General features: G+C 39.5%; 1 protein-coding gene across 8 annotated transcripts in view; it reads right to left on the bottom strand.

Annotated features, from left to right (window-relative positions):
* Window positions 1-3,735: 3,735 nt before the first annotated feature.
* Window positions 3,736-12,850, bottom strand: part of LOC120902622 (zinc finger protein 497) — a 55,489-nt gene continuing 46,374 nt past the window's right edge. For all 8 annotated transcript variants that reach the window (XM_040311492.1, XM_040311495.1, XM_040311493.1 and 5 more), the window contains one exon: window positions 3,736-11,508. In XM_040311492.1, the coding sequence (XP_040167426.1) occupies window positions 10,765-11,508 (744 nt within the window). In that variant the 3' untranslated portion in view covers window positions 3,736-10,764. The remainder of the gene's footprint in view (window positions 11,509-12,850) is intronic.

Raw genomic sequence — 12,850 nt, 5'->3', positions numbered from 1 at the left:
TGTCAACTGCGATTAAATGGATAATTTTGCATATAATTAACGCTTTTGGTTAATGCATTACCCCGCTAACGAGAATCGCCTTTTTGCTGCTTGTTCCGTGTGTGTGAGTGTGTATGTTCCGAGAGAGTTTTTGTTTTCTTCCATTTCCTGTTTACTGCTTGACACGCCCGAACAAACTAAATAATGATAAAAGTATGCCGTGCCATGTGCTCTGCCAAAAACGTACTTGCCCTTTTTTGTTGTTCTTGTTGTTCTGTTCGTGCTCGAGAGAGACTCGCCGTCGTCGTAAATCATCGCAGCAAGTCATCGTTGTTGTGATGACACTCTTGTTGGTATGTGGTTGCTTTGATTTTTTGATTTTGTTTTGCTTTTTCCTTGTGTGCGTTTCTTTTTAGCTTTTTGGTCTTCAATATTCTAGTTCTCGTTTCTTCGTTTTCTTTGCTCTATTTTTGCGGTACAATTATTACCGCGGCTTTCTATATGTTCGAAATGTGATTTTTGTTGCGGTTTGTATTCCTTGTTGTTGCTGCTACTGTTGTTTTGTTGCTGTAATTGTAGTTGTTATTGATTGAACTTGGCTCATTTGCGTAGTGATTGGATTTTATTTTTAAATTGTAACGGTTGTTCTGAGTATTATTAACACAAAACCAAAAAAAAATTAAAATGAATTGCACGAAAATAATCGCCATTATCCAAGATGTTGCCTAAACGGGTGCCCAAAGTTGTGTTCATACATTATGCTTCTGAATGGCTGGAAACATTATTTATCCGTTTTAGTTTTCTTCTTCCTTGTTAGTTCTTCTTAGCTTGTTTGGGATATTTTCTTGTTCCAGAAGTTTGCTTGAATCTGTGGATCATTCACATCCAAAACTGCTATTGCCGGAAAATGGGGGGATAATATTTTCTTCACTGTCACTGTGAAAGTTTTTTTTTCTTTTTTGAGTGTGCGGATTGTGTGTGATTGTACTGTGTGTGAGTTGTTTGTGTTTTTATTACATTTTTGTAGTTTTTGTAGTTCCTTTGTTGATTTGCACTATTGATTTGAATGTTGCTGTATCTGTTTGCTGATGTGTGTTCTGCTCTATTGTGTGTTGTACAAGTCCGTTTTGCGTCCGTTATCTGTTCGTTTCGTTTGCTTTATTCGTTTGCTCTATTTGTTTCTTCTATTTCTTCCAATCGAGGCGTGGTTTCCGTTGGTTTGTATTTTGTAAGATTTGTTGTTCCTATTTGCTTATTGTTTGTTTGTTTGTTTTGGCATTGTGGTTTGTTTGTTCGACTCACCAAAAGTGAATCGCTATTGTAATAAAGTTATCTATTAATTTACTATTTCTTCTATGTTTGCTTTGCATCACTTGGTTGCATTCTGTGGTTTTCATTTTACCTAGTTACTTGTCATTCGGTTTCGGTCTGAAGGAAGTTTGAGGGGTGGGGGTGGAGGGGGGGGGTTGTGGTTGGTAGGGAATGGGGGTTTCTTCTTGCTTGGTTAATGTTGTAAATATGGACACTCTTCTCCCACTGCGTTTCCCCCCTCTTCTTTCTTTTGCGCTTCGTGGGAAAGTCAGTGGGAGTGCGAGCGCTTTTGAGCTAGCTTTGTGGCGTTTAAATATAAACTCTGGCACTGTGTGATGTGTATGTTGGCAGCACAGGAACATTCCCGCTTCTTCTTCGACTCCTTCGCTCTGCCGCTTGTGCGTACGCACGCGTCTCCTTGCATATCTCGGTAGCAATCAGCTGTTATGAAACTGGTTCCTTTAATAGTTCGGCATTTCACTTTACAATAAACCTATGTTTAGACAAAATAAAAACAAAAATAGTTGTTACCCATTTGCTATTGTGTTTCTGTTTCACTGCTTCGTTCTTCCACCTCCACTTCCATCAACTGTTCGGCTTCTGAACCGGTTTATTAAACGAGGTTCGGGCTTCCAGTGTAGAGCACCGATCTCTGGCGGACTGTGTGGTTTGTTTCATTTTTGTTTACTTTCGGTTTGTGCTTTCTGTTTGTTATTGATTATGTGTTCTATTTTACTGGTTTGGTTAGTTCCTTTCCATCTTAGCTTTCATTTCTTCCATCTTTTACTGTTTTTTCTTGTTTTGTTTTCTACTTCATTTTTCTTATTTCCTGTATTTTTTTTCTCAGCACACACGTACTTTTCACATATTGGGGCATATGTACGTATATGTCTCTCTCTCTTTTACTCTTTTTCTTTCTTCTTTCTCTTTCTCTCTCTCTCTTTCTCTCTCTCGATTACGCTCAGTTAATAATAAAATATGTAAAAATTGATCTCTTGTTAACAACTTCTATCCACTAATAGTAAGTGTGTGTTTGTGTCGGTCTGTGTTTATAAGAAATCACCACCATTTTTGGTGACATTTACAAATGGGCGTTCCGTGTTTTATATTCTTTTGCTTTTGTTTCAATATCTATCTTCCACCTTCGGCCAATTTACGGATTGTTTCTGTTTCTGGGTTTATTATTTCTTTTGTTTACTTGTTTGCAAATGTCTTGTTTTCTTCCCCGGCGAGTTTCTTCTTTCTCGGGATGCCTTTGATATTATAAACTGTGCATTTAACTGTCAACAATAAACTGCTGGTCGAGCAGGTAAGTGTTGCTGTTGTTTCTGCTTCTGTCGATTGATTGTTGCCATTTGGTTTGCTACAACCTGTCAAGAGCAAATTTCCTATATACAGATTGGAAGGTTGTGTTTTTTTCTTCTTCACATTCTTTACTGTTTACTGTTGGTTAAAACCAAATAAATGTAAACAGTTTCACTTATTCACCACCAGAGACCATCTTACTTCATATTGCTCTCTCTTTCGCTCTCTTTCGGTATGAATCATCACTATTTCATCTGCTTAATAGACACGTATATTAATGAGTAAGACCATGTTCCTTATCTTTGCGACTTTGTTTCTTGTTTGTTTCTCCGTTTTCTTAGTACCTACGGGATTAGAAGAGACACTCACATACACACACAATTTTTCACGTTACAATTTGCTGCACTTGATTTGCGTTTTTGCTTTATAAATGTATACTGCTCATGTTGAATAGTAAGTTTAAAAGTAATTTTCACACTTTTGTTATCTTTTTTTATATATATCATTGTTCTCATTTTAACTGCCACGTACTGAGCTCAAATAGTTTGGTTTTGTTCGGCCTGTGCCTAAACAAGCATTAGTATTGAAAAGAATATCTGAAATGAAATATTCTTCCTCGATGCTTTTGCTCAAACATGTTTTTTTGTTCGTTTCTTAATGAAAGATTTTAAATAAAAAAAAAAAACAAGAAAACATAACCAGCAATACGGTGTTGTGTTTTTCGCGCGTGTTTGCTGAAACACTATCAATACGCCGTGCTTGAAAATGGGGTTCGCGTTTCTATTTTTGTGATTAGGTGCTCTATCTTAAATTTTCACATCTTGTTGTCCGGTTCCAAAAGTTGGTTTTGCAGGATGTTGCTTGGTCTGCCTATTTGCTCTGCTTAAACTATTTCCTCTTCTGTATCTGTCGGTTTGTTTGTACTGTTGTGTAGTTATGGCAATAACAAAGTAAGCAAAGACTAATATAGCCTTTGCGTGGAGTCTTTAAGACTTTAAGTGTAAGTTACAAGTTACAAAAAATGTATTTAAAATTAAACAAAAACGATAAAATAATAATGAAAGTGTAGTATAGTCTGAAAATGAAATAAATAACGAAACGTAATAGATAAAACACAAAAAAGAAAAACAAACAAAAATGTAAATAATGTTACTCTTTTAATTTTATTGTACAACTTCTGTTGCTCTGTTATGCTTAGCATTGTATATAAAACGAAACAATACTACTAAGAGCTATATATATATTGACAAAGCTTAGCAAACTAAACATAACTTAAAAGCTAAGTTTGATTAACGTATATATCGAAAACATAACGTATGCATATTTAAATGGGTTTTGCTGGCGCTAGATGGTTTGCTTGAAATCAAAATCAATTACCCTTCCCTCTGCTATTTCAGTGTTAGCTCGAATATTGTTATTTTTAATGAAGGGCTTATTTCCTTCTCTTTTATTCTTTCTCTTTCTCTCTCTCTCTTTCCTATTACAAAATCGAGCAAGTGTTCTGCTGTGTCGTATACTTAATCAGATCCGATAACGCTTGGAACGCAAAAGAAAGTAGAAATGATAAAGATTGGTAGCAAAACCGAATGTGCTATGATCGTATCTGACAACGGTTTGAAGGCTTTGAAAGAAAGTTTTGTAAATGGGAAACTAAAGAACAGTTAACTGCACTGCACATCGCTTACCCTTATGCAAAAACGGGGGTTGGAGGGTATGTGTTATTTGTTTGTTTTTAAATAAAGAGATCCTCTCCCAACTCCCGTACATTCCCGTATGGCACACCAGGTGGCATCCGCTACCGAGACGTTTTTTTTTATTTTTATTTTTTTACAGAACCGGATGATGTTAAATTGGGAAGGTTGGAAGAAACCCGTGCAGCACCTTTGCTCACACGCACACAAAGAACCTTTGCCTTTTGCTCGGAACTCACAGAAACATTGGCAGAAAAAAAGCTTAACACTCCTCCTTTCATCTAACCACACTAAACACTCAGAGAATTTGGTTTGTCGTTGCGTTTTCCAAAACAGTTGCTTAACAGCCGAGAAAATAGCCGATCGTGCACACACCGATCATTTAATTTTGAATAACGATTTTGCCTAAAAGTATTCAATTTAGATAACACAAAATAAAACAACCTTTAATGTGATGTTGTTCGTGGTGGTGGTGGTGGGGGCGCCCTACTTTGGGAAAGCAACAGAAAACAAGAAAATCCCTTTTTCCTGTGGGCGTGAGAGTGAGCGTGAGCGTGATCGTGGCTGTGTCTCTTCTGTGTCATTCGAGCGAGAGTATTTTCGACCGATCGGTTTGTACATACATCATACGTAAACATCATACACTAACACACATACCCAGCTGAGTGCTGCTGTGACTGTTTTTTTGTTTTGTTTTACTATTCGATCGTTTTGTTCACTTTCGTTTTCTAGATTAAATTTTGATTGCCTAAAGAGAAGTATATATACGTGTGTGAGTGTGTGTTATTTAACTTCGTTTTGCTTTCATATACCTAAAGAGATGCCTAAAAAGAGATAGAGAGAATTATCATTTCTCGAACCACAGTCAACACTTTTAGCTACTAAAAACAATTTTGTTTCCTTCTACTTCTCCATTTTTTTTCGTTTTTTGTACAAACCGAAACAGTAATTTTGTGAACACCTTTTGTTTTTCACTGCTTTTTTTTTTGTTTTGTTTTTGTTTTGTCATTTACACGCAGCACTCTCCCTCTCTCTCTCTCTTTCGCTTTCTTGCCTCATTCTTTACATTGCCCATTTTTTGTTAAGTTTTTTCTTGTTTTCGTTCCCTTCCTTTTTTTTTGACTAATTTGTTCCGTGTATGTTTTTCATAATTTTGCCACCTCCGTTCACTTCACATTCCAAAAACACCGCCCATTCCTAGCATTTCACATTGGTGTATATATATAATTTTCTTAAAAACAAAAATTTTGTTAAACATTTGTCCTAAACAGTTTTTGAGTTTCTTTTCTTCTTATCGTATTTTCTCTCTCTTTCATTTCATTATACCTTTTTCGACACCCGCCATACGCCTAAAAGTAGCTTCAGTTTCCTTCTTTTTTTTTGTTTTTGTTTTGTAATCCGTTCGTATGTTTTCTTCCTTTTGCCTAAAGACGACCTTTTTTGTTTTTGTTTATCACTTTCTTTCGCCCCAACATTTCACCTTTTTTGTTTTTTCATCACGTTTGTTTACTACCACGTTTGGGTTTTTCGCTTTTTATACCGAAACAGGTGTGCAAAATAAAATGTTATAATTTAGAAATACTTCTATGCTTTTTTCTTCCACCTTTTCTAGCTTACCTTCCTTTCCTTACCTACATTGGGTTTGCCTTTCCGCCTACTTTATGTGTTAGATTATGAGAATTGTTACGCTCTTTTTTTTTCGTTTGTGCTCACGTGTGTGTTCTTTGTTTTGTATGTTTCTTTTTTATCACAGTTCTTTTGCTTCCTTCCTTCTCTTTCTGCTAGCTGCTTGTGCTTATGCTTGCACTTGCACGCGACCTCTTACTGCTTTCCGTTTTTTTTTTCTCCCCATTTTAACGTGGTTTTTTGTGCCGTTTTGGGGTGAAAGGTGAACTTATCCCTCTTTTTTTAGCTGCGCAGATCACAAAAAAAAACAAAATCATATAAAATCAAATTACTTCGACAAACAAAAATAAAACAACGAAACAAGCTGCTTCACTACGCGCAAATTGCTTTCGTCACGATTTGTAGCTTCGATTTGTAGCATTGAAAATAAATAAGCAAAACGGAAAATTAATACAGTGTCAAAGACAAATTGCAATTTTTTTTTTGCTACAAAATGCTCAAGTCAGTATTAGGAAAGAAAGAAAGATTTGTAATAAAAAGAGATACCAGCCCTGTAAGAAACAGAAGCAGAGGAGCAGAAATAATGACATAAAATATCTTGCAACAAAACACATGCTTAGCTTGCTGTCAAAAAATATAATTGAAATATACACATCCTTCAGCAGCTAATAATTCTATAGAAAGGAAAAAAAAACTATGAACTTATTGATTTTTAAATTATAACTTTCCTTAAATCAGATCCTGCCTGTTTCCCATTCACTACACCTAACGATCACCCTTTCTTCACTACCACTTTCCGTGGCTCCGTCCGTGTTGGGTTCTGTTTACCCTTAATTTTTAAAATAATTTTGCATAGCCAAACATTGCACAAACATTTCCAATTTCTACACTACGCGTTTCTTTTCCGAAAAGAAACATAAATGGACTATTTTACTTTAATTTTTGTTTGCCTAAAATTCGGTAAATCTAATTCACACGAAACCACAGACGAATTGCCGTTTTTTTTTCTCATCATTCAGCAGTTTAACCAGCCGTAACCAGCTGCCACCGGCTTAACTAAAGCTCTAAAAGGTAACCTAACAGAACGTGGGGATGGTTGCGCGGGATAAGGTAAGGTGTAGGAGTGTATAAACTATCGGCGTTAAAGGTATGAGAAGACGAAAACTAAAATCATATAGATAAAACGAAAACAAAAACAAACCAAAACTCTGATACTATCCTACACGTCCGATTGGATCCACGACACGACAATATAAACACATTTTAGTTTCCCCCTTCCTGTTCTTCACCATCTTAACGCACTCACATGCCTGCGCTCATGGGTGCCGGCCAGCCGTTACTAAATGCCACGTCATTCACTTCAAAAGTAATCATGTTGCTGCCGCTCCCGCATTTAGCCAGCGGTTGCTTTGCCAACTTGGTTGGTTTGCTTCGTAAGTATGCGATTTTTTCCATTATTATTTTCTTCGTTTTTTTATACATTCTAGTTATTTTTGTTTTCACCCATTTCTCTTCCATTTAAATTCGAGATTTTCTCCCATTTCTTTAACGCTTTGACTTCCTTTTTCTGCTTTTACCGATTGTTTTACCTCATTTGTTTTACCACACGGCAACGTGTTACCTTTCTGTCACTACATTCTTACACTGTGTTATACTGTTTTGTGTTTAGTTTTGCAAATATTGTGTTTTCATGTTTCTATTTTTCCTTTTTTTAGCGTGAATGCTTTCATTTCTTTGTAGCTGCACCACTTCTCCTTTAATCGTTACACTTTCTGCTAACATTTTGCTTCTTTCGTTTCCTTTATCTTTTTTTCCCCATTTCAACGTTAATGATTCCTCTTTTATCTTCCGCTTGCCGATCAACCTTCACGGTGCTAGTGTTTTCTTTGGCAGTTCAATTGAAAAGCATGGCACACGTTCCAGTTTTACCCACACTGCCTTCTTCTTTTTCCATAGTGTTTGCCTTCTGGCCACCACAGTTTTCACCGATGGCACAACAAACACTCCCAAGTGTCCCTTTATGCCTTTACATTTTATCCCTTATTTTCACATCCTTTATGCGCGATGCTTGAGATGCGAGATTTATAATTAAAAAAAAAACGTTAAAATATGAAAACCATACAATACCATACCCCATTTTGTACCAGGGTGCAAATAAAGCGTGAAAACTACAACACATATTATGAACAAAATTTACTAAATACACACACACACGCGCACACATTGGAGTCATTTTGTTTTGCTTCGTTTTTTTAACGTTAACAAACCACACGACGTACATGCACACACACACCAGCGTGCCAGTGTCCAGATATTCTCTCCCTCACTAGACCTTCCTTATGCTTACTCTTCTCCCTGCTTTAGCTTCATCTGTTTACTTAAGTCTACTACCACTGCCAATTAAATGGTTGTTTTGATTGTTCTGTTCTATTGTTGTGTGACGAGAAACTGTTAAAAAAAAACAAACAAACAAAAAAACATGCTTGAGTACATGCTACACAAGGCACTTGACCGCGGCGGCTTAATGGTCAGGTCCCAACGGAAGGGGGTGGCAAAAACGATGAGCGAAAAAGGAAACGGACTTTCTATTATCCAGTTCCGGTTATCCATATTTGGTGGATACTATTGTTTCGGTTGCTGTGCGATCCTGATCCATGTTACTTCGATTTACTATTGTTGACTTAACTCTTGGTTGCTCTTTACACTCTTGTCTACTTCTCTGCTATCTCTTCTCTTTATGTGTGTGTGTGTTTGTCCCATTTTGTCTGTCCCGCTAGCTGTCTCTCTGTCTCTCTCTCTCTATTATTGTATATATTGTAGGTACTAAATAACAACTGTATATTGTTCTATCGTGTGTTCTATGTGTGTCTGTTCGGTGACTTAGTAAGATCACTCCCCCCCCCCTGTTTGATAGAGCGGAGTGCTGCTTGCTGTCTCCCTAAGGTCCTTAACTATTGCCAGCGGTGGCTGGTTGGCGCCTGCTTAATGTTTGGCACCTCTCCCCCAGACGGAGGGAAAGGGCCTGAACGAGGTTGAGAACAAGTGGATACAAAAGTACATCCAGAGTTCCGGTTGCGTGTACGTGGTGTGTGTTCGGGTGTGTGTTGTATCTCTTGGTTTGCTTGTGTAACTATAGTAGTATATCCTGCCTGTATTGTATAATATAACTTAATTGCACTAACGTTGATCCTCTCCACCTTGTATTCCCTATTGCGGTTGCGGTATCTTCATTAACTCTACGTGAATCTCGCTTCATCTCTTCACTCGAGAAAAAACAACAAAAATATGTCCTTGTATCACACCATTTAATCGCTTGCCCTTTTCATTTGCACAAAGAAAGGCGGTGTGTAACGGGGTATGTAAAAAACGTAGCCATTTGTCTATTGCATCGGTTGCTCGGTTTGGTTGAGGAGAGTAGTGGATGTGTGTTACTGAGTGTGAGTGGTGTAAAAAACGCCCTCTTTCAATAAGAAAAATAGCACCATCTGTTTGTATAAAGGTTGTAGTACTATACTGTAGCTATTGCACTATTCGCGGTACACGACACCAGAGACACACAGAGAGAAAAAGAGAGTGTGAGAGAGAGTGAGAATGAGCGAGAGATATAAAATGTAAAACAAAATTACTAACGACTGCCATAAAAAAGGACCAATAGTTAAAGTTAATACAGTACTGTTCACTATGTTAGACACACTGTATGGCTGGTGTGGCGCTTTGTACGTCGTGTGTGCGCATATGTGTGTGTGGTTTTGCAGACATTACATTTTAAATCTATTCGTCTTATCGATCGCGTATAGAGGTATATGCATTGCTGTCGTGTCCCCGTTGCTTGCTTACCTAATTAGCTTAGAATGAAACAATTATGCGTGCCTGCGAAAAACAAAACAATGCTGCCAGGTGCTCACCGAATGCTTGCCTAATCTAGTGGACACACTTTACAGCAGCTCACCGTGTCTGCTCTGGCGAGTTGTGAAGCCCGCCCCTTGTTGAGTGAAATTATAGTAAATAAAATTAACAAAAAAAAAGAAGGAGCTTAAAATGATTTGTACAAACTACAAATGACAGTAAAAAAAACTGAAAATTGAAACCCCTTTTCTTTTAGCTTGCTGAGGGCATTTTTCTCATACGTCCTGGTTTAGGCCTCATAGCTTGCTGCAGCGTTGAAGTCTCTCCCGTTTGCCTGTCTTCCTGCTTCAGTGCTTCCCTTCTTGCTCCTTGCATCTGGTAACCAATCGTTGCTAGGGGAGCGGCATTGCATTGCCCCCACATTGCCCCTGCTGTCCCGGACAGCGAGTGTGTGTTTTACTGCTCCGCTCTCTCACTCTCTCTCTCTCTCAGCTGCTTAAGCGCTGCTCAAGCGCTGCTTCGATCCGATCCACAGGTTTTGTCCGCTTGTTCTCCCTTTACGCTCGCCCGTTGAAATGCTGTCGCTCCGCTACTCCCGCGTTCAGTCTTTGGTTTCGATTACGATCTTGCACACCTGCGTTCCTGCTTTTTGTCTGTTCGTTTGTTTCTTGTCTCCACAAATTTCACCTCCTTATCGATCGCAAATTTGACAATCGCTGCACGGTTGTAAAAGCTAACCCAGAAATCCGGGTTGAAATTGGTTCGGGTTCGGTGGCAGAAACCATAGTATCGAGACAATTTACTGGACCATCCGGCCATCCGCTGCCAAGCTCCAAACGGCGCTGGTTTAGTGTCCATTAGCCATCGTACCTAGCGGGTGATGCATGGGACCGGATGCTGACGATGGTGGTGGTGGTGGTGGCGGTGGTGGTGGCGGGGGTGGTGCTGGATGTTGCTGCTGCTGCTGCTGCGGCAGGTGAACCAAATGCTGTGGATCGCTCGGATATCACTGCGCCACGACGGCCTGCGGTACGGGGGCGGCCACGATCGCGGCTGCCACGGCTGCAGCGGCCGCTGCTGAGACCTGAGGTGGCGGCACGGACGGTCCGTTGGCATGGGGCGGCGGTGGCACTGGCTGCTGATTGCCCGCTCCACCCGGCTGCTGCTGGGGTGGACCACTACCACTAAGCGAGGCTGCGGCGGCTGCTGCCGCAGCTGCTGCGGCAGCCGCTGCCGCCTGGCCGTTCGCATTCGCAGCCGCCACTGCGGCCGCCCCGGCCACGAACGATTGGTTGAAGGGTGGGCCGTAGCACTGCGGGAAGTACAGCTCGTGCTTGACCGGTGCCGCCATGCGCTGGATCAGCTGGTTCTGCTTGTCCATCAGGAACGTGGGCGATACCTTCTGCTCAATAATGCCATTGTTGTTGTTGTTATTGTTATTATTGTTGTTATTATTATTATTGTTGGCGGTGGCGGCGTTGTTGTTGTTGTTGTTGTTGCCGCTGGCATTGGTTCCATTCGCCGTGCCGTTGTTGCGCGCGGCTTCGCTGTTGTCGTTATTGTTGTTATTGTTACTGCTGCTATTGTTGTTGTTGTTGTTGCTGTTGTTGTTGTTGTTGTTTAGGGCGGCCTGCTTGCGCGATTTCGAAGAGTGCGGGTTCATGTGGTTGTCGATATGTTTCTTCACCTCCTGCTCGGTACCAAAGCGTCGCCTGCAGTTTGGCATCGGGCAGCAGAACGGTCGATCGCCCTGTAAATGTGGTGTCGAAATGGAAGGGAAAGGATAGATACAATGCATTAGTCTGGTTGTTGAGCAGGAGTTTCAAAAGGTGGAATTTAACCGGTCTAATGTACCAACAATTTGTTGTAGAGGGGTTTCGCTACGAAAGCCTGCATTGTATGCTAACTTTCTTTATGCGCCTAAAGTTATGCATTTTTCTTTACAAAATCAGCTTATTTGATACTTTGAGGTAGATTACCTGCCAAGAGGTAATATTATCTTGTTCATACTTCCATCTGATGCACAACAGAACTGGAAAACCGAAAGATACCATTTCTGCCCTGCAAAGGTTCAATGAATTGTTCATGAATTCTTCAAAATGTTAGAAAGCTCAAGCAAATAAACTGACTATGGCAGACTTATACCGACAACGGTTGTTAGGTCAAATAAGAAAAAGAACAGGAAGAATATAAGATGGTTTATTCTTATTCTTCATTCATCTGAACCTAATTTTGTATTCATTATAAGTAAAAGTAACCAACTGAACAGTTTTGTCTTGCTTGGAGATCTCAAGAAGATCCACATAAACCATAAGAAATTTCAGATCATTCTTCTTCATCTGTATTTTATTAATATTCGATTTCAAATAAGCCTGCCCAAAAAGGATGCCGTACAGACCACTTCCCGTCACATAAAGGTCCTTTCTCGGGAGAAAGAATCAAAAAACATTCTCAAAATTATGAGAACCCCTTGAAAAATCCTTCAAAATCCTTCAAAATTGAAACTGATTTTGAATCGCTAGGATTCGGTGGGTTGGCCATTCTATACGCTTGGGATGAGACGACTGAGCCCATAAAGAACTTATCAACCCGTCTACAAGAACAAAAAGTAGGTGCAAGACCTAAATTGAGGTGTCAAGAACGAAAACGAAGAAAATATGATGGGACCATCACATTAAAGAAGCAGTAAGTGTCCTGCAGTTCACATTATGACGCGCATTTTGCTGCGGTCTTCATCGATCCATGAGCCGAGTGATCCCCTATCTAGGATTTAAGAGTGCCTTTCGACGCCGAGTGGTGGTCAATATTTCAAATTAGTGAGAAATAATTGTAGTCAGATACCTAACTAAGAAATTACTAGAATAGGGCTGGGTCAAAGACTATTTAAACTCGGAGAAAGTTCCTGGAGATCTTGCTAAGAGTTATCTCAATAAGGCACTGACAGCCAAACCCATTAGTGGTAAAAACTGGCTTTGACCGACAACGGTTGTTGCGCCAAAGAAGTAGAAGAAGTATGTAAGTATGTTGTTCATTAATATGCTACTGATATCCTATGTCCTCCAAAGTTTGTTTGTGTGACATTATGGATTTAA

Source organism: Anopheles arabiensis, chromosome 3, assembly GCF_016920715.1.
Source record: "Anopheles arabiensis isolate DONGOLA chromosome 3, AaraD3, whole genome shotgun sequence".
In the NCBI taxonomy this organism is placed as follows: domain Eukaryota; kingdom Metazoa; phylum Arthropoda; class Insecta; order Diptera; family Culicidae; genus Anopheles; species Anopheles arabiensis.
This window is presented reverse-complemented; position numbering and strand designations above follow the sequence as displayed.